This window comes from Siniperca chuatsi, linkage group LG6 (genome assembly GCF_020085105.1).
Source record: "Siniperca chuatsi isolate FFG_IHB_CAS linkage group LG6, ASM2008510v1, whole genome shotgun sequence".
Classification (NCBI taxonomy): Eukaryota; Metazoa; Chordata; class Actinopteri; order Centrarchiformes; family Sinipercidae; genus Siniperca; species Siniperca chuatsi.
Genome location: NC_058047.1, coordinates 12,211,932 through 12,236,794, shown reverse-complemented (window position 1 = coordinate 12,236,794; position 24,863 = coordinate 12,211,932). Strand labels below are relative to the sequence as shown.

General features: G+C 40.5%; 1 protein-coding gene across 24 annotated transcripts in view; it reads right to left on the bottom strand.

Moving 5' to 3' along the window:
* The window catches only part of ptprsa (protein tyrosine phosphatase receptor type Sa), a 229,772-nt gene that overhangs the window by 120,211 nt on the left and 84,698 nt on the right, over positions 1-24,863 (bottom strand). For all 24 annotated transcript variants that reach the window (XM_044200931.1, XM_044200918.1, XM_044200921.1 and 21 more), the window contains one exon: positions 10,334-10,555. In XM_044200931.1, coding sequence (XP_044056866.1) covers positions 10,334-10,430 — 97 coding nt within the window. In that variant the 5' untranslated portion in view covers positions 10,431-10,555. The remainder of the gene's footprint in view (positions 1-10,333; positions 10,556-24,863) is intronic.

The following is a 24,863-nucleotide window of genomic DNA, read 5'->3' as shown; positions in this document are numbered from 1 at the left end:
TCAACCCAGGTTGGGTAAAGGGTAGTGACTGTGGCTGTGGGCCCATGAATGTCTACTATAGTGCAATTACTACAGGTATGCATTATGTGATTGTATGAACTCTGATGAGCATAATTAACCTTTTTTTCAATTTTCCTCAGCTGTGTGCCTCTGGGCTTCTGCTGCCAGTTACCGTTGACTTTGAGCCTTTCTTTTTTCAGGATTTGAACCTTGCCACGTAGCCAGTAATTGCAGGGTAGAAAAGGTTGAGTGGTGTCAGGGCTTAAATTGCTTAAAAAAATTCCCAAAAATGAGTGCTGGCATATAGACCACACCATATTATCAAAAGATATGACTATTCAGAATGTTTCATGCATTGACTGTGTTCAGTATCTACATCATGGACACAAGAAGTTGACACACACTGGCTGTCGTGGGGAATCAAAAGTGTGGCTTTCCTGTTAAAGGACTATCTCTTTGATCGTGCAATGTGCAGTATCTTTAAACACCAATATAGCATAATCATATTATATGGCAGTCCCAAGGAAAATCACATAAAACTAACTTAACCATAGAAAAGATGAAGATATGCCTTTTTCTGCCATATTTCCCATGAAACCTGCTGCTTCCTATTTGAGAGCTTTATTTAAGAACAGCTCCCTCTATACATTTGGTGTGGTAAAGCAAGTTTATGACATACAGCATTCTAGTTGATTTCCTGTGAAATAAGTATCAAATGATATAAAATAGTGTTGAAGCTAGCAACCTTCTTGTTTATTTACAGTTATTATACTGTTACCTAAATTTTTTTTGTAATAATGCTTTCTTGGCATTAAAGTGAAATGCTACGTTTAACATCTTTAACCATCAGGCATCTTTAGGTCCACTGGGTTACAGTGGCATTTCTACACAACTTTTCATAGCAAGTCAAAGATGTACAATTTAATGTGGAAAACCCTTACATATATTTCCATTTTTCATGACTATAAAATACTTTTAAATGTTGAATGCTTTCTTTGTGCGTATACGTGTGTTATCCAGAGTGCAGAGCTTTTGAGGTTTGATTTCCACCGGTGCCACCTATTCTAAAAATGTATACACTTCTTTTGCTGTAAGGTACCTTGTATAAAAGTCTCCACTAAACGGTGTGCATTTATGTTACCAGAGATGACATTGACAGGACATTGCACCCGCAGTGGCCATTTGTCCCTTCCACCAAAGTCTCTCTCTATTCCCCAAGCTTCCCTCTGCCAGACTGAGGTACAGCACTGCCCAGATAAGCACACAAGGCCGGTCTTTATCTGCCTGGCAGGGGGACATGGCCTGAGCTAAAATAATCAGCAATGGGGGCCCGGCTATCTTCACAAGGCCCCGAGAATAGAACAGATCCACGCTAACACAACTAGCTAGCAGAAGGAAAAAAAAAACCTCACACTGTGCACACAGACGCTTGTTTAGCTAATACAGCAACCACCTGCTAGTGGCCGCTACCTCTGTTGGACCTGATAAGACAGAATACACCAGCACTGTGATTATAAAGTGGTGGAGAGTGGGAGGTGGGCATGTGAATATGAGACAGCTCCATTTACAGTACTTAACTGTTGTCATTTGGGGGGGGGGCTTTATGACTGGCTTTATGACTAATACAGTAATTGGTGGAGAAAAGCTTCCTGGGTCATAAATAGGAGCCATTATCCGCTGAATTAGCAAAGTGGAAGACAAAATGATGTCCAGCCATTCAGTGATTTGCAGAGAAAGGCAGAGAATTGGGAAAAGGGTACTTGTTATCCATCTTGTTACAAATAGGTATCTTTCACAGCACATCGAGACCTTAGAGGTACTACTACAAGCAAACTAATTCCACTTTCTCCTGCCACTCATGTGGCAGTCTGTGAAGAGGGTGTAATCAGGGTGAGGATGCAGATGAGAATGACATCAATTTAACTTTTTATTTTTTTTACTGTTGTAGTCATAGTTACTCTGGATACGAGCAACGAGTTAAAAGCATATAACTTATTCCACATATTTTCATCCCACTCACTGCCACTTTATCTCAACAGACACTCTACTGCCTATATGTACTAATAGATATAAGCTTGTGGTTTTTTTGGTATGTTTACTAAGTGGATGAGAGCAATATCAACAACTGCATGTTACTGATTTAAAGAAGTTGATTTACTGACACCATTCCTGACTGAGATTAAACTTAATTTTCATATTAGCCAAACAGCAGACACATGACACACACATGGGCACTGTCAAGACTGACTGCTTAAGAAAAAAACAACAACCAATAACTAGAGAGTGGAGCAATTTGGCATACCAACATGTTCGTAACTTTATTTTTTTTACTTTCATCTTTTTCACGTTGCACTAAAACTAATTGGAACTGGGACTTGGATATTTTCTACTGATTTAAATATTCAATTCAATTTTATTTACATAGCGCCAATTCACAGCAGAAGTTATCTCATTGCACTTCTCCTATAGAGCAGGTCTAGACCATACGTAAATATGATTTACTTTGAGGCATTTCTAAATTTTCCAAGGTGTTGTCACTGTTCAGAATGTTAAACTAAGTCAAGTGGACTAGCATTGCAGAGAGGACCTCTGAGGTGTAGCGATTTACTAGCTTCCAGTGTCCATCTAACAGCTATCCAATAGGCTCAGCAGGCCGCCAAGCTGCTAGAGTTGCCCGTCCTTCAGTCCTGGACCTGACTTAAAATCCTTCCAGCCTTTATCAGCACACACACACACACACACACACACACACACACACACACACACACACACACCCCAGGCCTGAACAACCAAGCCACATCAATCAGGACCAATTCTCACAGGCTGACTAGGCAAGCGCCATCACTATGGAAACCAAGCCTTTGCTCTAAACCCGTCTTGCTTTGTCTTGTCTGGACTTTTTCACACACAATCACTGCCAACAAAGACCAGCAGACTGCTGCAAAAATTTGAACCAGGCGATCAACAGAGGGGAAAAAAAGGAAAGAAAAAAGTTGGTTAGTCTGTTGCCAATTTCTGAAATTTGTTTGCAAGATGGACAACTTTGTGAGATCAACATAAGCCAACGTAAAAGATGAAGAATGAGGTTTCTGATCTTCAACAACAGGGCTGACAATTTCTTCACCCATTCAGTCAACAATGTGGTGTCTGTCTGAAATGATCAATTTTTTTTTTTTTTTACAAATTTTGAGGGCACTACATTTCCATGAAATCAGCTAAACCTTGCAGCACATGTCTGTAGCACCTGTTATAAACTAAAAGATCTGTATTAATTCTCTGGATTGTTGGGTAAATAATATAAAGAGTAAGGTCTAGACCTGCTCTATAAGAAAAGTGCAATGAGATAACTTCTATTATGAATTGGCGCTATATAAATAACATTGAACTGAATTGTATTAGAGAATTGAAGGAGAAGCACTTTCCCTCCCGTCATCTGTTGCCACGGTGCTCTTGAGCAGTACACTTACCTCATAATAGTGACACTGAAAGGGAAAACCATGTGATACTGTGATTGTGCTGGTGAGGTGTGAATGTCTGAAACTGTCTGAATGTGTGCTTAAAATAAGCATGCATGCTCTGCAAGTCAGGGGAAAAAAATGACTATTCTCAGCTGTAGCCATATTCCACAAGGTATGCTTGGGTCAGGCTCCATTCCTACGTAACACGTACTTGCAAGCTTAAGGGTTAATGAAACAGTTGCTTTTCCAATTAAAATGTAAGGAAGAAAGGCTAATTGGGATTTGCTCTTGGGGCAGCTGGGGTACCTTGTAGTTATGGACGTAATGATTCCCAAAGAAGCCAGTTCCCACAGCAGAAAATTGTAACCTCGAAAAACATATTCTCCTTTCAATAATTTGATAAAAAGGCAGGATTATTTTAACTGTTTAAATACAATTAAACTTTTTGAAGAAATTTCATGTAACATGAAGCATTACTGCATCTTTCAAGACAATTCTCAAAGCAAATGATTTCCACTGCCAAGAAATGAAATGATGCCACTTCATTAGAAATGTATTTACTTGTTTTAACAGAGATTTCAAGGCTCAGCAGTACATGCAACGAGTAAAGACGGGATGTTTTTGTGCAAACCCTTCCCCATTGCATCATACAGTGTGGCATCTATGTCAACTGCACTCCAAACAAACTCACAGGGCTCAAGCTTTGCAGTCCATGAGGGATTTGTGGCAGGATGTGGGAACCCAGTATAAAATAAGTTCTGGAGTGTTAGTACCCAGAGGTGAAAAACTTTGCCTGCACTGCTGTCACTGTGAAGCTGCATTTCTAAAAAGAGTGGCACACTTGTAATATGCGCAAATTGGTCCCACTGAAACCATTGTTGAAGGCTAAAGAAAAAGCCAAAGACACTAAGTATCCTTCCGCCCTATTGGAAATAAATAGGCTCTATTCCTCAGAGAGGGGGGGGGGGGAATTAAGCTTAAGTGTGTGTCTGATTTCAAAATGGCCATAGAGCACACACAGAGGAGGTGAAATGGGACCAATTTTGTGTCATTTTGAGACTCACTTGAGGAAATTGACACTTGTTGGCTCATTAAATGAAGAAGACACCTCCAATTGCCAAAAGTGTTATAGGTCTGATCAAAACAAAGGACAGGAGAATAAAGAAAATGGAGACAGAACAATCTTCTATCTCTCCACTGAAAATAAAACATTGAACTCTGAAAAACACTCACTGTATCATTCTCTATATTTAAATCCAAGTAAAGCCATATTCAAGGAAAAGTCTCCACCTGTGCAGTCTGAGAAAGGAGGTTTGAAAAATTATCAGGCCAACAGGCTTCGAGGAATATATTTCTTTGAGGGGATTCAAAAACCTTTGAAGATCTAAACTTGCTCATCAAAGCATTGGAGGCATTCGAATTTTAAAAGCCAGCTTGGTCGTGTGTTGAATTCCTTTCTGTTGGAAGAAAAAACATCGAGGGATAGCACCTTTCACGCACTTCAATCACTCGTATTGTTCTGTCAAACTGAGTACATATAACATCGCTCAAACTACTGGAGCATATTACTGAAAGAGACTGAGAAAGAGAGATGATGGCAAAAGAGAAGAGATATAACCATCACCCACGCTGTGGCTGCAAGCTTGGAGGACAGCTATTTGATCCATTGTTCTGACCAAAACTGTGCGTTTAGAGGTACATTTCAATAAAATAAATTACACTGACTAGATTGTTTGTGATACTATTGACACAATGTTTTGTCTTTCTGAACCAATTTGATGGGCATCAATGGGCATCCACTGTATTCTGTCCTGTGGCCTCTTGGTAATCAGCCATATGGGCTAGAGCTGCACTGTTGATTGACTGAACACTGTAAATTATTTTAAAAGGGATAACGAGGATGTTTAATGTCAACACTGTTCAGCCGTCTTGTATGGCAAAACATTAGTACATGTCCAGCAAGTAAGCACTTGGACGACACATGCACTTAAAGCTGACACCTGAAACATGTAACAAGTGACAAATGGAACCACTTTTTGCCCTCGGGGATCAATAAAGTAATAATAAATTTCTGATTCTGATTTTTGGTTTGCCAGTTAGAACACACCTATTTCAATTCTGACTGGAGAATACTGTTGTCTTTATAGTGAATGCAAAACCAGGGGTTTGAAGTCTTTCCAAAGGACACTTATAAAGAAGGAAAGATGGTTTCTTGCACCAGTAAATCAAATTGCTTCCCTCTACCATTTGTAAGTGTGCAGCTCTGAGAATTCAACCTATAACAACCTTCAGAATGTTGACAGCGCCAACAGACTACTTGAGGCAGGGATTCTTGCCTGTAACTCAATTAAAAATTAACTTGTTTTCTTCTCATTTGAGAGGAAAACAGTGTATAAAGTAAAGCATGGGGCCAAGCATGCAACAGCAGGGTGCACATAAAATTGAATTTGACAGAATTAACTTGACAGTCTTGGCTCAAACATAATTTGACTGGAAAAGATAAGGAGTGAGGGAGGGAGAAAGAAAGACAGATCAATAGAAAGAAATATAGGAGAGAGAAACAGAGAGAACAAGAAAATAACAGCTCCAGTAAGGGGCTTCATTTTTTTCCAATTGGCAGCTTCAAAGGAATATGAATAATTGAACACCCTCACCCCATCACTCTGAGTTCTGGCCACTTACTATTAGAAGTACTTTGCCAAGAATGCTACTGTTGAGGACTCTAAAGGCCAAATGATCGAAGGACGAAGAAGTGAGGAGGAGGTGAAAGGCCAGAAAAAATGCTGACAAATAACCCGGTCTCCCTGTCCAAAAACACAAACCCAAATAAAAACAAATATTGTAAGAGTCACTTAACTCAAGAAAAGTGAAGAAATTGCAATATATCAGAAAATAATAAAAAAAAGTTTCATCTTTTTTCCATTCAGTGCCTATTAAAACATCAGACATTAAGGGAAATAGTGAGGAAATTATAGGGCAGGTGTCTGTGTGTGTGTGTGTGTGTGTGTGTGTGTAGGTGGCCACTTTTTTGTGCGTCGGAAACGGTGAACACTATGGCAACTCTGTCACCCCACAGCTCATAAATCAAAAAACTAATATTACAAGGTGGTATTCATACGTCGAATAACTTCAGTGATTACCTACACTTTTAATATTCACTGAGATTTTTTTAATCAGCCTCCATGATAATGTCAGAAACCTTTTGATATGCTGGTTTATATATTTTACACTTACAGTTTCAGTGGTGTTGGGTCTTTGTTTTGATTCTTTTTTCCCCCCTCTTTAATCATGACTAAAAAGCACTGTGGGTTGCAATTTTGCATAAATTCTATAAATAGCTGACATGATTTCCACATTCAAAACAATTGCTATTTTACCATTTAATGTCCAATGATTAGAACAACTTCAATAATGTCTTGTTAAAAAATAAAGGATATACTATTACTTTTAGAGCAAAAAACATGCACACATATAGTGATAGCTTGCTGGTTTCTTCTTTTATCTTTATATTTATTTATTGGTAGCAAAGTATCAGTATTATTATTGTACTGTCAATAGGTGTTTGTCAGTGTGAGTAAGAGGCGATTTAGTTGGCTTGACTAAATATTTATTTTACAATGTATCTTGTTTGTGTAGACTGTGTGTCTACATTGCATATTTGTAAATTTTTGTTAAATTATTGTTAATTATGGAGTCTTGGACGACAGGCCTTTGAGCTAAAAGGTCCAAACAAAAAATACATGAATATCACATGTTAACACAAGGACTTTGGGTTTTTCGACCAAGTGAATGCACGACACTGCCATCTAGTTTTATAGCTGTGGTACAGCAAATATAATAGATCTACTTGCTCAATATGCTATAGTCACCTATGAAAAAGCTCAGGTGACACTCCACACAATAGCATAATGCAGCTTTTACACACACACACACACACATGCATTTTTTTAATCTCTTATTTTTTATAAATGCCCTTCTAAGGACGGGTGTTGCAAATTACCATCCACTATTAACACTATGATACTTTCATTGGATAGCTGTTTTCAGTTTGTCTATGTATACTGTATCTGTCCCTATCAAATAAACCATAAATAAAAACATATATGCGTGCACCTGCACACAAATTTCATGCAAATATAGACATACACACAAACAGAGAGCCATGCATTATTACGGTTGGGGTGGCGGGATTTATTGAGCCATCTTTCTTTCTCTTTTGATTAAAAATGTCTCCTGCTCACTGTGATTTATGAGTGCAAATGGAAAGGGACGGAGGGCAGAGAGAGAGACAGAGAGAGGGAGGGATGTGAGAGGAAGGGATGACATCATGCTTTGAGCTGGGCATTTTTTGAAAAGGGGTGGCACCCACTGTGTGTGTGTGTGTGTGAGAGAGAAAGTGTTGATATGAGGTGGGGGTTGGTGTCTTTGCCCCCCCTCTCAGTCCACCAGGTGGGAGTGATTATAATTGGACAACTGCACCACTGGGCTGGGTTGTGCATGTGGGTGTGAAAGACAATCAGAGAGAGCTAAAGAAGGTAGTCTGTGAGTGTGTGTGTATATTTCCAGACACAATGGTGGGGCAACGCTGTGTGGCCCCAAAAAGAGATGAGAAAGAAGAGCGAGACGTGTGTGTGTGTGTGTGTGTGTGTGTGTGTGTGTGTGTGTGTGTGTGTGTGTGTGTGTGTGTGTGTGTGTGTGTGGCCAGGAGGGGGCAGGACAAGAAAAATAAACCAAAAACAAAACAAAGTGTCAACATGAGCAAGAGACAATAAAAGAGAGAGAGCTTGACAAAAACACCGATCATATCCACAGGTAGAGCAGACAAAGACTGGCAGATACTGACAGATGGGGAGAGAGCCCTGCTGTTAGTGTATTTGTGTTTGTGTGAGAGTGTGTGTAAGAGAGAGTGGGGGGGGGGCTAATCTCCAACAAAGATGAAGCAGACTGCACTGAATGTTATTTAAACCAGGGTGAGCAAACAGAGGCTATGAATAAGTTGAAGTGGAGGAGAAAAGGAGTCCTAACATATCAATTGTCTTAATATGCAACATGTTACGAGGAGGAGCTTTTGCACCTTTGCTTTACTTTCCCTCTGAAAATTAGTGAGTGGCCTTGCAGTCAGTGAGACAGAAAAGACAAAAAAGAAGAGAACAAAGACATCTGGTTGACATCTGAGTGCGATTTCAGATGTTTTCAGCCAGCTGAGCTGAGAGACACTCGAATTATACCACCAGACACTCAAACTACCATGCAATCAAGAGTAGACAGCTCTGTTGCGACATGAGAAAAATCAAGTCCTCCTCATGTTATCTTGAACCACTGAGAACACACTCACTGAATGTCAGAAACTGAGATGAACAAAGAGACAGACAGACTGAAAAATCTTGCAAATTACCTAAGATAGACTTCTTCAAAATGTCGATTGTGGCACCTACACTGTGGAACAGTATACCTCAAATGTCACTTTGGCTGAATCTGTTGATATTTTAAAAGGGCCATTTTAACACGCATTCTTTTTCTCTTGCTCACAATTTTGATGGATTCTGTCTCTTTGTTTAGACCTTCCTCATTTCGTTATGTTTTTGCAGACTTAATGTAGTTTTGCAGTTTGTTTACACCTGAATATAGCTGATACCTTGTTTTGCTCATTTGCGTGCATTTAAAAAGGTGTATGCACACCTGTTCCTCTGATGAAAAGCACATTGGTCACAATGATCTACAGACATACACACATTCACCGCGTCATACATATATAATTCTTTTACATACTCACCAGCACACTTACCCAAACCCACACTCACACAGGATTTACAAACAATGAAACCCAAGGGGGAGCCTCCCCACCTCACCATCACTCTTGTTCCATTTCTCTGCAGAGCTTCCTCTTTGTTTTGATTCCTTAATGCTGCTCTAAGCCAATCTTAACGGGGAAATGGTGCAGAACAAATCCTAAGCAGGAGTTGACAGGGTGAGAGAGACTACTGACTTTCCTCTGTTACTAACATGGAAAGTTATGGAGGACGATGTATACAGACAAACATCATGTCAAAATATTTCAAGATATCCATGATTTAACATTGTCTGGGTTTCTGATTGGTGTCACAGAAAAATCTGATATCAGTCACATGTACCGCTTGCATCACCCTCCCCTTCCAAGCATGTATGAGAAACCACAGGGGCCGCGAGACTTGCGAAAAATGCGAACGACCCTAGAGCCAGTGTTTGGTTTGTCTGTTCTGGGGTACTGTAGAAAAATGGTGATGCAACATGGTGACCTCCATGGAAGGGGACCCGCTCCCTATGTAGATAAAAACAGCTTATTCTAAGATAACAAAAACACAATGATTCTTATTTTCAGGTGATTATACACTAATGAAAACGTACGTATAAATATTATAGTCCATTTCTGCCAATAGATCCTGCTAAATGTTACACACTGGACCTTTAAGTACAATACAAATACAAATGTAGATGTAAGAATGGCACTTACTCTTACAAGTCAAACCTAGCTCTTGACATTGTAGTGAAATCCTTATTTTCTTTGGCTAAGGCAGAAACAGTCTATAAACAACATACTTTTTGGAGATGAAGACAGCCTTTCTAAGATGAGATAAACAATTGCAGATAGAAATACATGCCTTTACACGCTCACCGAAAGCAAACTGAAAAGGACAGTAGCAAATAGCAGCTGAAGTATCTCTATAAAAAGCGCTAGGAAGGAAATATTTGTTAACTTGCCATCCTCCCCCCTTCTGCAATATTCCCTGTTTCTAACCTGTGTATCAAATTTGCATGATGAACCTCTGAAGGGCACTACATAGGAAAACTGAGAAGTTATCAGTAGTAGAATGGCTAGTCAGTGTCTTGATACTTACATAAGGCATGGGAGCTGGTGAGCAGCAGTGATAGCAGCAGCGTGGTGACAGGCAGCAGGAGTGGCAAGGAGAGGCGAGGGGCACCACTGGTGGCCATCTTGGCTCCAGTAGGGAAAAGGGGGCAGGGAGGGGTGGGACGGGACTGATCTTTGACCTGGCTGGCGAGCCGAGGCCCCGACTGCGCACGGAAGGTTGGGGTCTTCACGCAGGACGGTTGGCACTCTGAAAAAAGGCAGGAGGAAAGATGGGAAAAATTAGGAATTTTTCTTATGAACTTTATTTATGCTAGGAAGGGTTGTTGACCGTCATACTGTTTTTCACACACCCAGATCCATAATCATAGTTCCAAACATTCATATCTGGGATCAGATCACAAATATAATAACATTTTCTACAACTGACACATCAAAATACCCCATAAACATAAGGAAAATGACTACTTAGCATTTACATACTGTGACAGTGAAGTAACACAATATACTGTAATAGTTTGATTGTTGTGACAGTTCTAGATGGGAGCAAAATGCCTAAATAAAATGATGCTATATGTATCACTTTCAAGCATTTAACAGGATGCTCGTAGCCCGAGCGTATTGGAAAAGGTGATGGTTCTGCTCACATCGACAGGACAGGACTTTTGATAAACATACCACTCTGCTGCACTTTTCACAACCCCTCATTGCTGCTGACACATTAATGGAAGGAAGGCAATAGTGTGTCGGTGACACTACTGGAAGCAAAGTGTCACATATTCCAAACCCTGTAACATCCCCATCTTGCAACCAGCGTCTTCTCACATCCCTTAATTAGCAGGGGAGTCACTGTTTTCTTTCTTTTTTTTCTTTCCTAATCGCCTGATCTTGTCGTTATTTGCTTATCTCATTGCCTTGTAATTACACAGGCACCCAATGATATTCCAGGCACCGTCTCTTTGTTTTAGTCAAATTGCCATTAATCCCCCAAGCTACACAGGGGGATGGGGGACGCCTCCCACCACATGCACACACATACTATTTCTCTCATTGATATGTCTGGTGCAGCACAGAGCCACCACCAAGTGGTTATACATACTCTTTAATTAAGAAGACGTGAATAAAGAGACAAAGACAGAGAGAAGAGAGAGAGATCCATGACATGAATGTAATGAGTTTGTCAATGTCTTTTTTCTTTTTTTTCTTTTTGTTGACATTTTTGATGTTCAGCTGACACCCTTATCTAGAGTATCTTACAGCAAGATGAGTGAGCAGATACACTTTAAAAAGCTGTGGGGTCTTGCTCAAAGACACAAACAGAAAGCAATGTCTGTCTCAGCAACCAAGCTGTAAACATGAAAACACAAAACTGTCCATTTTCAGAGGACCAAGATCACAGGCCTAGATTCAAGCCCCTGTGTCAGCAAGCATCTGTCCTGTTTTAGTGTCCTTGTGCAAGACACTGAACACCTCCCAACTCCAGGGAGGCTACTGCTCAGCTGAGCCTAAATGGGGGGGTGAATCTCTAGAAGTGAGATTAATTACCTGCACACTGGGTGGTTAACAAGGTACTATACAGTACAAACTGTGCAGACAGTGGGCAGTTTATCGTGGATGCCCTAAAGCAACTTTTTTTCTGGGTAACCTAGAGGTTAAAGATAATATTCTATCAACACAGGTTTACAGTTTTGATCCATGAAACAGCCACTTTCAAACTATTCCCTGAACGCTTCATAAAATCCTTACCTGCACTGCAAGTTGCGTTGACAAGAGTGTCAGAGGCTGAAATGTGAACTGAATGTACTTCAAAAATAGCATAACTGACTGACAATCTGTTACAATCTCTATCATTCAGATGCAATCATAATCAGTAGCACATAGGCTAAAAAGTGACAGATAACTTTACAGGCCAACTATACCAATGGACAGAAGGATATTTAGCCAGAATATATACAGGAAGCTACCTCAAACCTTTTTCATAATATGTTATTTGGAGTAAAAATGGGGCAACATTGACTAACCCACTATCATGATCTACAACAGCTTACATCACCTTAATTCAATCACATTAAAAAAAAATAAAAAATGAGAAATGTTAATATATGCAGCTGTTTTACAGGGTTGCATTTGTGACTGTGGTCTTAAAAGAGGCAGAAAACCACAGCTAATTGCAGTGTAACCAAGCACCTCAGACAGCAGGCATATACGTGCCCCACCCTTCACAGCTACTAGACCAGGTTCTTCAACTGGCTAGATGAAACAGACAGACACATCCAGCAGTAGGCACTTAAAATAAAACCACAAATGTATACATCAAAACTCATATATGAAATAAATGCACACACAGTGTAAAGCCACTGGCCTCAAAAAAAATTCTCATAAGTAATTCAAACAGACAATTTCAAGAACACGTGACACATGTGTACTTACAAAAACACAAAGGGAGAGATCAACAATAGGTCTTTTGTGGCGACACCATGCCATAAACAAGTGGGTGTCTTTCAGAAGCTCAGCTCATCTTTCAACAAAATACTATACACACATGACCGATGTGTGTCCTTGCTTGTTTCTTTTTTCTTTTCTTTTTTTCTTGGCCGGGAGGGTAGGTAATGTCCTTAGTGAAAATTGAGGGAAACAGAAACATGAATAGAGAGAATAGGGGAGTATCAAATTGTCTAGGGGACTTCTGAATGATTCCCCTATTGTTCTGACTGTAAACATTGGTGTAGGTGGAGGGAATCTCGCCATGCCTGTAGGGAATTACTCTATCTATGCTCACAAGATGCCTAGGTTGTGATTTATGGCCCACCCCTTAGGGTATGACTTTCTATCTCCACCTTTGGTTGCTATAATACAAACTTCACAACACAATTACAACAGCTATTGTTGTAATGGCCTCACCAAACATAACCTAAGGCCATGTGTGGGTTCCAGTTTAACCATAGACACTGTCTATGCAGCTCAATGCTGCCTTCTTTTCTGAAATGTAAATAGAAGACAGAGGATAGATAAGTTTAGATAGAAGATACATACATGCCTACACATATTCTTTATTAATCCCTGAGGGACTGGGGAAGCTAAAACCTCACCAAAGCACCAAAATTTTAACCTCAACAGCAAATACAGCTCTAAACAGAGATTACAACAAGTTGCTAAAGCAGTCCTTCACTCAAAAGGAAGACATGATATGGAAAGCACAGCATGTTTCTCCTGCTATTAGCACCTCCATGGGAAAACCTGTCAACTCTTGCTAAAAGCATTCATCACTTTCCCTCTAGAAAAAAGGCAGAGTATTTAGCATTCTGGCAATACTAGCAGAGAGGCCAATCGATTGATAAACCCTCACCATTACCTCAGCTGCTTCCACATTATAGGCTGTGATCCAGAGGAAACTGCTAATGGTCATGTTTTGCAGATTTCAATGTGACTATGATGACTGTAACAACTTACTCATTTCATAGGAAAATAATTAGCAATAGTTAGTGGTTGTTAAGCTTGAAGAAGATGAGCTTTGGCAAAGTAAAAGCACTACCGACTAACTTGCCAAGTAATTTAATACTGTATGCTAACCGACTAAAACTACTTTTGGTGACCCATTGTCTTACGTTATGCAGGGGAAATCATCAGCAGCAGTCTTGTGACAACAGAGCTGCATTCTCTAATTCTCACTGGCACAATATGGATGGCAGTTTAGTTAGCCTAAAGTTGCAGACTTTTCTCTAAACTACTGTATTATCAAGTACTTAACCTACTACTCCTAAGTGTTCAGTGCTGCTGCACAGAGGTTAACATTACCATAAGGAGACGGTGTAGTCCCTTATTCGTCCAGGAGTGTTCCATTGTAGAAAAGGTTTCAGTCGTAGTCATCTGGACACTGTTTTCAGAATCAAGGCGTTTGGCTCCCATCCAGAAGTCATTCTCAATTGTTCGCAATTCAAAATTGAGAATGACTTCCGGATGGGAGCCAAACGTCTTGATTCTGAAAACAGTGTCCAGATGACTACGACTGAAACCTTTTCTATGATTACCATAAGGAGATCAGTTGTATGACAGCAAGTTGAGCATATTTTTCCTAGAAGTTGGTCCACCAAACCAGATTTAAAAGGTGAGTTAAATAATGGACTTACATTCATCAAGTGCAACAATGGGATGTCCATGTTGTTCAGTATTTGCTAATATGTAAGTCAAACAGCTTTAAGCAAATTAATGTGAAGAAATGCAATGAAATATGTTCTGTTTTGTTTCAAACTGACAACCTTACCGTGACAAAGTTTATTCATTAAATTTTAGGTTATTCCCAGTGTTGGACTTTTTTCCCCTGTGAAAACTGGCCATCACTCCAGATATTAACCAGTCGTCAGGCTTCTGTAATACAGCCAAAATGGTGGCACAGTTAACACTAAGTGGTGGCAGTCACTGGCTATCAGGGACTCTCACTTTGACATGGTCAAGCTTTAAATTCAGCTCGTTTCCCTATGCAATATTGATACTAATGCATTTGATTACTGAGATTGAAAAAGGCAGCGAAGGGAAGGGGAGATGGGAATTTGCGCCATAAGCATGAAATGAGAGCAGGACCAATAGATATAAAACTGTATGCACATGCACACCTACACACATGCCACAATGGGTCAAGAAAAATTAAAAAGGAAGGAGTGAATCCTACATGAAGGTACAGGTAAGTATATACATGAATTTCTCCAGAAGACACCATGAGACCAATGACTTTAAGACACCAAGCTATTTCCATCCACTCATACACACTGTAAAGATGTGAAGTTATATTCACAAGGGGAAAAACAACTACTTATGACTGGAGGGACCACATTAATAATCTCTTTTATGAGGTGAATAGTAAGCTCACTTCACACACACACAGTTAAAAAGACCTCAGTTTGGTTGGGCATGATGATCAAAACTGAGTGTTTGATGCCTAGAATTTCAAAAAGAATAATATTTTCTGTGTTTGTCTAGTTCCAAAAAAAAAGTTGGACTTTCCGCAGGAGTACGTTTTTCATGCACTGTTTGGTTTCTAAAGTGTGTGTATCAACAACATCTCATTTTTGGCTCCAGGACTGTTCCAGGACAGGCCCTGTTTACAATGACTCCCCTGCTGCAGCCTGGTAGGGATGTTGTTAATTCTCCAGGGATGGGTATTGGCCCCTCTACCCTGTGACAAACTCTGAGGAGGTTGTGGCAAACTGAATTAGAAAAATCTGAGATAATAAGAGAAATTGAACCTTCTAGAACTTTAGCAGCTAATATGAATGCAATGTCCAGCCAAGGACAACTATTATTTTTCTATAAAAGGCATGCAGGACACTTGAAATGAGCTTAGGCCTTTAGCCTATAGGTTAATATTCTTCAAATGTCCCCATTTGAAGGGGCGGTTGTGGCTCAGTGGTAGAGTAGGTTGTCCACTAATCGGAACGTCCGTGGTTCAAACCTGGCTTCCCCTATCCCACTTGTTGAAGCGTCCTTGGGCAAGATACTGAACCCCAAATTGTTGTGAGTGTGTGTGAATGATTCGCTTCTTTGGACTGATGAGCAGTTGGCTGGGGTGAATGTGATATGTAGTGTGAAGCACTTTGAGTGGTTGGAAGACTAGAAAGGCGCTATACAAGTACAGTCCATTTACCGTTTACCATTATTTGCAACAAGAACCACTAATGACATAACATCAGTGTTCTTGCTCAATACATCCCACCTACAACAAAAGACTGACCGAGGTCTTTCAATTACTCTAAAATACCACTAATGCCACTTATTTGACTTATTTTAACTCTTAAAAATCAAATAAGATAGTAATTAGGTTACTTGAGGAAGATATGTTAATATTTGTGTCCAAGAGAAGGGCAAAGGCATCTCCAGAATCAGAAAACTGAGAATACCGTTCCAGCGACTTATTACCTTTATTGTCAACTAACACAGCTCATAGAAAATGGCTGATTAAGACATACCAGAGAAAATATTTCCCGACAAAAATAAAAATGCCTATCCATCTCTGCTATGTGGCTAACGTAACCATTAAGTAGCTAAAGCTACACTAGCCACTTTGATCAACGAATGTAAGACAACCATAGAAAAATCCATATTATTATGTTCCTAACCACAAATAAACACAATGTTAGATTCAAGCAAAACTTACTCAGATATAGACTGCTTGCTTATTCCTGTTAGCATTGCTTACTTTGATATATCTTTGACCCAGCAGCATCAACAGCCAGCTGATGGCTTTGGCTAACTGCTAACTGTGAGTTGCTAGCTGAGTGTCAGTGTCAGAGTGTTCTGACTGACCTTTCCAAACTGCACAATAGTAGTTATTGTCTGGCTGCTGTGTAATAGTATGTAATTACGTTTCAGGTCCCACATCTCTGATACAAACAGTAGTACGCTGAAACAATATGCAGAGGTAACTGGATGGTATCAAAGGAGATGGATCAAAAACAAGTATGTGTGGCAAAAAACAGTCTGAACTTCACTTAAAGGAGAAAAATGGAATTTTCTGGGACGGTATTGTGTGGATTTGAAAATGTTTTGGCTAACATAAAATCCACAAGAATGGCATGAAATCACTCTTTATCGTCAAGTTTTGATTTAAAGGAAAAAAGAATAAAGCTGATTCATTAGCTGATTATGATGAAAATAAGCCAGAGTCAATTGTGCTGTTTTCTGTTGTAAGATGATGGAAAAACACAAATTTTCGAGCAAATACTGCCTTTTTCATGGCCCTCTGCTATCTGCTGGCTGCTGTTTATGTTCAGCCTTCAGCCACTGTCTCTCCCTCTGCAGTCTTTCACTTTAGATGAAGTTTTTATGCATCAGCTCCAAGTTACAGGCTTTTACCTCAACCAGTTTACTGTCTTACATTGATTCAAACCCTACAGAATACCAACAACACAAAGATGTAAGATGCAGGTCCATTCACTGTATCGGTGTGTGTGTTTGTGTGTTATGACTAGGTTATTTGTATGTGTTGTATGAGGTGTCAGTGTTTGTGCTTGTGTATTTGTGCCTCTGTCCATGTGTGTTGTTTGCATATATTAGTATGTATTCATACATGTATGAGACATTAGTATGTGTGCATAAATATGTAGATATAGTACTTTATATTTGTAGTAGTTTGTATTTGCATATGTGTGTAGGTGATTTTATATTTCTCTATTTTTTTAGATGTTTATGTGTGTAATAATTTAGTGTGAACTCATTTATGTATACGCATATAATTGATTTGTTTCTGTATGTGTGTATTTGTTTGTCTTTGTAAGAAGCAGAGGTATACCTAGAAACATACACACACTTCAATCTCAGCTATAAAACAAGTCTATAGCAACCATCTGTTTTTCTCCATGCTGAAATCCTAACAATATTGATTCCATGTGTCATTGGTAAGGTGTGTGTGTGTGTGTGTGTGTGTGTGTGTGTGTGTGTGTGTGTGTGTGTGTGTGTGAAGGAAGGTGTGTTTGGCTTCTAAATATATCTCCCTGATCAAGCTAGTCGTCCTTCAAATCCTCCATCTCTGTTTTCTTTTTCTCTATCTAAACCCCTCCCTCCTCTCCCTCAGTCCCCCCCCCGAACTCATGCATACTAAACTATGCTTGCATTGCAGATGTTTGGTAGGTAATCACATGAATTTGCATGGAACTGCAGGACTATTATGTAAATGCCCCAGTGTGTATCTACCGCCCAGCTTCACTCTTTCGTTGCCATCCACTCCTCATCCTGAAACACGGTGCACCTGTCATTAACCACCAAGCATAGGGAAGCCCCAGTGGAAGGAGAAGAGCTTATGCAAGGAAAACATAGTCATATGTGTTGAAAGATATTGTCAGTAACATTAACATTTTTAGCATTTAGCTTTGACTTACATTAAATGCAACGGTAATCTCCACTCAACATTATCCTGCAACAGGTAGTAAGGTGTGCAGCGATCAGTGTCCTGACAACAAATGTGAGAAGTATTTCTGTGACCCTGCATGCCTGATATATTAGGTCCAAAAATCAGAGTCAGGGGAAAGGGTAGAATCATTCTGTTATTAAATATATTAATATACAGAATGTTCAAGAAACTGAAACATTAGGATGTACACTTTTGCAGAGACACTAATATTCCCAATTATAGGCAATTCAGAGTCTCCAGTCCATGTGACTCACATATCTTTGGTCTTTGGAGGATGCAAGAGCACCCAGGAACAACAAAATCAAACATATGCCACCCTGAATACAACCTTGACTGATAGTTCAATGTTCGTGCCTACAGAATAAACTCCAGAACATTTTCTATGTGAAATATATTTTCTGTTATGGCAACGCATGAGCACCCTTTTTTTGCCTCATGTGAAGGTTGTTTGCATAGGTAGAGAAAACTGCACCGCTGTGACCTCATTAAGAGACTGCGGCATGCCCTGCCCTGGCAACCTCTCCTTGGAGTAGCTTTCCCATGAGCCTTTGCCCTCAAATGTTCCTTACCTCCCAGACCCAGAAATGGTGCTTGACACTTCAGAGGCACCTTGTGTCAACCATCTGCTATCCCCCCTGGGAACACCATAACCGTTCTCTGGGATCTTACGAGCCTTTTGAGCTCCAGTTTGCCAACTCAAAAGAGATTTTGTTGCAAAGAACTGCTGAAAATCATGTGGTGTTTTTTTGTTTTTTTTTTTTACTTAGAGGTTGCCAACTTTTCTTGTGAAATGATTGCTGGCACGAAAGTATAGAATTTTAAGGGTCACTCTTAAAGTTATGAGTCAGCCCAAGACTCAAAATTGTTCTTTTTAAAGCTCAGAATCACCAGTGTTTTGTGACTTTGTCTGATCAATGCTCAGGCAGCCTTCAACGCTTTTTGGGAAAATGATAGACTGTTGTGTCTGACTACTTTCAAAAGGAACTGGAGGTTTACAAAAAGATTTGAGACCAAATTACCAGAAGCCCATTGAATCTTCAACCGTTTGTTTTTCTCCAGGTGTTGCCCTGAGTTCGATCGGTAGGAAATGGGTTTACTCTGAACATTATGAGGCTGCACTGTCCTTCCAATAAACACCTGGGGCTGTGAGGCTTTTAGCTGAAATCCACCTCAGTTGAGGTTGAGTGCACAGCAGCAAGCATCAGGGTCGTGCAGCAGGGGCGAACGGATTGGCAGCTAGGAGGTTTGGGTGGCAAGCTGACCTCCTAAATGCGGACTTTATTGCACAGCCATTTTGTTTACCACTGAGGGGTGACACATTATCTGTCTCCTGTGCAACCTCGCCATACTGTGGTGCCACAAGTTGGCAGACAAAACCACACACACCAGACAGACACACATAGAGGAACACTCGTTTTTATTTTCTGCCTCTCCTGGTCTGTCGCACTGGCTGCCAAGGATCATAAAGGCCAAAGGTTACAGGTGGCACTGTCTGTTATGTCTGTGATGAGAACACCTCAGCTTGGATGAATCTGGAAAGGACCGCTACATATAATATATAGGGGAGGCATTTAATTATAGGACACAGTAAAGGTCACAGTTGGAAGCTGGAGAAGGGAGGTGAGATGGGGGGTGTGAGGCAGTCCTTGACAATAAAAGGGCAGTTGGTTGGGGATTTACTGTGTGTGTGCTTGTTTGTTTGTTTGTTTGTTTGTTTGTTTGTTTGTTTGTGTGTGTGTGTGTGTGTGTGTGTGTGTGTGTGTGTGTGTGTGTGTGTGTGTGTGTGTGTATGTGTATGTGCGTGCACGCAAGAGAGATTGTGGTGGTTAGGGAAACTGGAAAAAGGAGGGGTTGGAGGGGTGATACCAGTTTTTGGCCCTTGGCCAATAGAGTCAGACAAGCATCACACCAACTGGCCAGAGGCTTGAATGCCCTTTAAAATTTGCCACTGGACGAGGAAAGAAGTTTTTGAAGGGCAGTTGGGGAAGAACGCTTCATATTTATTCTGGAAATGGGATGCGGATGGGGGAAATGAGATTATTCTAAGTGATCGAGGAGGAGGCGCAGGAGGGAAAGACTGGCAGACCAGAGTGTTTAGAAAATGTCTCCAAAACTCCTCTGTGTAATTGGCAGGGCTCACTGTGTAACATTTGATGTGTGGTTTGAGAAGTTTCATTTCCAAAATGAGATACATACCATTTAAAAAAATGTGACACCTACACAACAACATGACCGCTGGCATGCTAAGAAAATTCGCAACTGAGTGAAACTGGAGCTATCTTTCACCCTTTGCTTTAAAAAAGTTAAAATCTAAATGATAAATCATGTTTTTATACAGAAAATGAATGCCACGTGTGAATCTTTTTCTGAAACAGAAGTACAGTGTAAGAGAGCTCAGTGTAATAACTAGGTGCTTGTAATGTAAATACAAGGAAATGCTGTGTGCTAAAGAGGGATGTAACATCATTAAAGAGTTAACTTAAGTGTAGTATTTGCACTACGAGTTCAACGTTGCAGATGATTAGAGAAGAATATTCTACCACAGAGCCATCAAGGGCATGTGACAGCTAAGAGTGTTTCTTTTTCTGCTTCATATGAAAAACACTGTTGCAAATGCCAGAAATAAAATCTGCATTGTTAAAAAATTCTTCTGCTGTGAAACTATACACTAGGGACTGGTCATACAGTATTTGTGGGCCTCATAATTAGGCCTTTGCTCTAGAGGTTAGAGTTAATGATGGATAACTTACATGCTATGCACTGAGAACTACCATCGTCTCTTTTTTAATTATTAAAAAAAAAAACAAAAGAAAAAACAGACAGGGCCCACAGCCAGCAGCATCCAATAAATTAGGTCCATATTGTGCCTTTTCAAACTCAGGTTTCAAAATGGTTGCTGCTTTGACAGTGATCATTCAGTTAAATATAATGAGGCTGCAACCTTTGCTGAAGCAATGCTGCTTTTTCACGGTTTATATCTAAGGCTCCTTTTGTCCTGGCAGCTTTCTGATTAATCCTGTATGTCTCAAGAGTGAGAAAGAGAGAGAGAGAGAGAGAGAGAGAGAGAGAGAGAGAGAGAGAGAGAGAGAGAGAGAGATACAAACTTGCACATTCACATACAAAACACACACTCGAACACAAACTCTATTGGCTCTGTTGATAACAAACCCTCTCTTCGTCAAGGGTGGTCATCTTTTTCAGGCTCTTTTTATTCAGGGAATTAATTGAAAATGGAGTTAATCCTTGTAATTTGCTTCTGAAACTGGGCCAAAGCCCATCAGCTGGCTAAGTAGTATTTAGTAACCTCACTGTGGTAGCCAGAGTTTCTAAGATTAAACTTTTTCCACGTGTGATTAGAGAAGGTATATTTTCATTTGCATTTCTTTGTGCTATTATCTGATTATTGACTAAAAGGAGTGAACATGAAAATTACTGATCTCCACCAGAAATTTACATTCACACCACCATGAAGCCAGCAGGTACTGCAGCAGACATACAGTACACAAGACACCATATTGGACACCACTCAATATACCACAGGTATTCTCCTTGCTGCCACTTAGGATTTAGTTGCAATGCTTACACATATTTTAGTTAGTATGTCTCTGCAATAATTTTCAAAATAACATTAAATTGCTACACTTTCATTATGGCCGATTAATGTGACTGGATCTGATTATTTGGTTTAATGTAAAAAAAAAAAAAAAAGATACACAAGTTACCATAGCAATTAGTGTTGTGCAACTCCATGTGCAGCAGGCTGTGGTTGGATACTGTTTGGGCTGGAGGGTAGGGGAGTGTCTGTATCCCTGTCAATCACACAGCCTTGTAAAGAGCAGAGACAGATGGCGAGGTTGACCCACACTCTGTCTTTCTGCCTGTCAGTCCACCCATCACAGTCCCACCACCAGCACTACCACTGGAAGCCTGGGAAAGACAACTGTTTTTTACAGCCACTTTAAAAAAGGCCCAAGGAACAGACAGCAGCAAATGTGACACTTTGACTCGGGACTTTTTACTAAAAACACAAGCCCTGCGTTCCAATATGGTGCGGTACAGCAAACCAGACAAAGACAAAGACTGACTTTACACAAAATAACAAAGACAAGTAAAGCAGAGATCAATAAACAAATCCTTACAAGCAAAAGGATATGAGCAACACATTATAGGGGAGAATCCAAATTTTGCATCTACATTGCATTTAAACACCTAAATAGAAATTATAATCCCAGTATGACAGTCTTCACCATGCTAAAAAGAAAAAGCAGGTCACCATGGATGGTCAAGGCAGCACACAGCTTGCACACTAGCTTGCCATGCGAGGCTATTTATAATTTATATATATATAAATATATTGATTTAAAATTAATTGTGAACTGAAATAATAGACCAAAAGAAGAACTAAATATCCAGACAATATCAGTAACTGTATTTATAGAAGCCCAGGTCTGAAGAATTTCCCACGAAAATCCCCCCAGTGTTTCTAGATAACCATCAGACATCTTGTGTTGTTTGGCCGAACATTGAGGCTCAAGCTGCCTCATGTGACCTGTTGAGCATTTCCACAGTGGTTGGCAGATGCTGTACGGATGGGGGGGGGATTTGGTAGGAGTTAATAATGTGGTATGATCCATTTTAATGTATTCCTCCACAGTGAATTTTAGAAACACAAAGCCAGTGTTGTGAACTTCCATAGTTTCCTCCCACCCACCAGAATAAAGAGTTTGTTTGTGCAGTAGACAGAAGGTTATTGTGGACGACAACGGGCGTGGACATGGGCAAAAGCCAGGAGAAAGGTGATGATAACACAATGGAGTTTCCACGAAATATGCTCTCTCTCTCTCTCTCTCTCTCTCTCTCTCTCTCTCTCTCTCTCTCTCTCTCTCTCTCTCTCTCTCTCTCTCTCTCTCTCTCTCTCTCTCTCTCTCTCTCTCTCTCTCTCTCTCTCTCTCTCTCTCTCTCTCTCTCTCTCACACACACACACACAAACTTAGTGCATAAGAAAAGGTGCATACAGTGGCCTCACATGCATGGCTTCTCAGATGTATGTGCAATGCTTCTCTCTCACACACATTCACTTCGGTGTGTCTACAAATTCAGCAATCACTCCTTTGAGCACCCCTCCTCTGACCCTTTCACTCTGGCCAATGACTCCAATAACCCCCGTCACTTTGTGTGCCGTTGACTTGAGAAAGAATTTCAGAGGGCCCAGGAAAGGAGGGGAGTTGAGGAGGGTGGTGGGGTGGGGAGGTGTTTAGGTCAAATGTGAGAGGTCAGACAGCTGGTAAACCTCTTTAAATCCTCTATTTTTTACACCACAAATTCCTTCACAGCAGGGTACCGCTAGCTACAGCCATCCATCCCTGCCTGATTTAACTCCAATATGTGAAGTTTTTGTACACCTTATGTGTGCGTGTGTGAGTCACACTTATGCTATAGAATACATATAAAATGTCATATTTTTAAGGCAACTGCAGAACACAAAAGCAAATTTATTCTGCGGTATTCAAAACAGCAACACCCCAGTAGTGATGGGGTGGGTGGGGGGTACTGCGTTTGTTTGTTTTTCTGCCTGCAGTACCCACGCTGCTTTTAAGTGGTGGTAGAGTGTGTGTGTGTGTATGTGGGGGGGCTTTTAAGTCCTGCAACTAATGCATAAACAAGACCCCTTTCTCTCTATCTCGCTGTCTTTTATTTCCTCTGTGTGTTTGTCATTTTACCACTTTGCACACCCATACTGTGTATTGTTGTGCTGTATGCCATGCTGCGTGGAGTGAGGGGGAGAGTGGGAATGAAAGAGAGAGAGAGAGGGGGGGAGAGATAGCTCTTCTCTCCTACTATAACTTTAAAGGAATGTGACACGCTTACCCAGCCAGGGAGCCACACACACATACATATGTATACATGCAAACATGCACATATGTACACATATGTAGAGTGGCGGTGGCTGGAGAGGTCAAAAAAGAGGGAGGCAGGGAGACAAAAAGAAAGAGAGAGCCCTTGTTTACATACATAATCACAAAGTAAGAGAGAAAACAAATGAGTGAGAGGGGAGACCACACACACACAGAGACACCAGGTGAAACCACATCCAGAGTAGCTGAGTCTAATCAAGGGATGAGTCTGACAGGTCGATGACGAAGCCATGAGAGGGATGGGCTGGAGGTGGTGGGGTCTGAGATGGACTTAATGTAGACAGATGAATGTATCATAGTGACCCGAGACAAGACTGTGGAGCCACTGCCAGCCATAGTGCTCTGAAGAACAATGAATACTCAGAGGGAGAGAGGGAGAGAGACCATGAGAGAGGGAAGTCTTGAGAGCTCAGAGTCAGTGCTTTATGCAGTAGTTTGAGCATTGAGCACTATGGCTCAAGAGCACTTTGGCAGTGATGGTGGGTACTATAATTCCTCCTGCCCTTGAATCAGCAGCAGCAGGTTTAAACCAGAAACCTCAGTTTCAGTGATTTACACTATGTCGGCCAGAGACGACCGACAGAATCTTAGCCCACGACTCTGCATGAGACAGAAGAAGCCCCTAAACCACTAGAGATGTTTTGCTATTGTAATCCAGCTATGGATTACCATATTTTTTACAATGTAATACATAACCCGGCTCAAGCTTGGTCTCAGTTTTATGTCAAGTCTCAAGACAGATT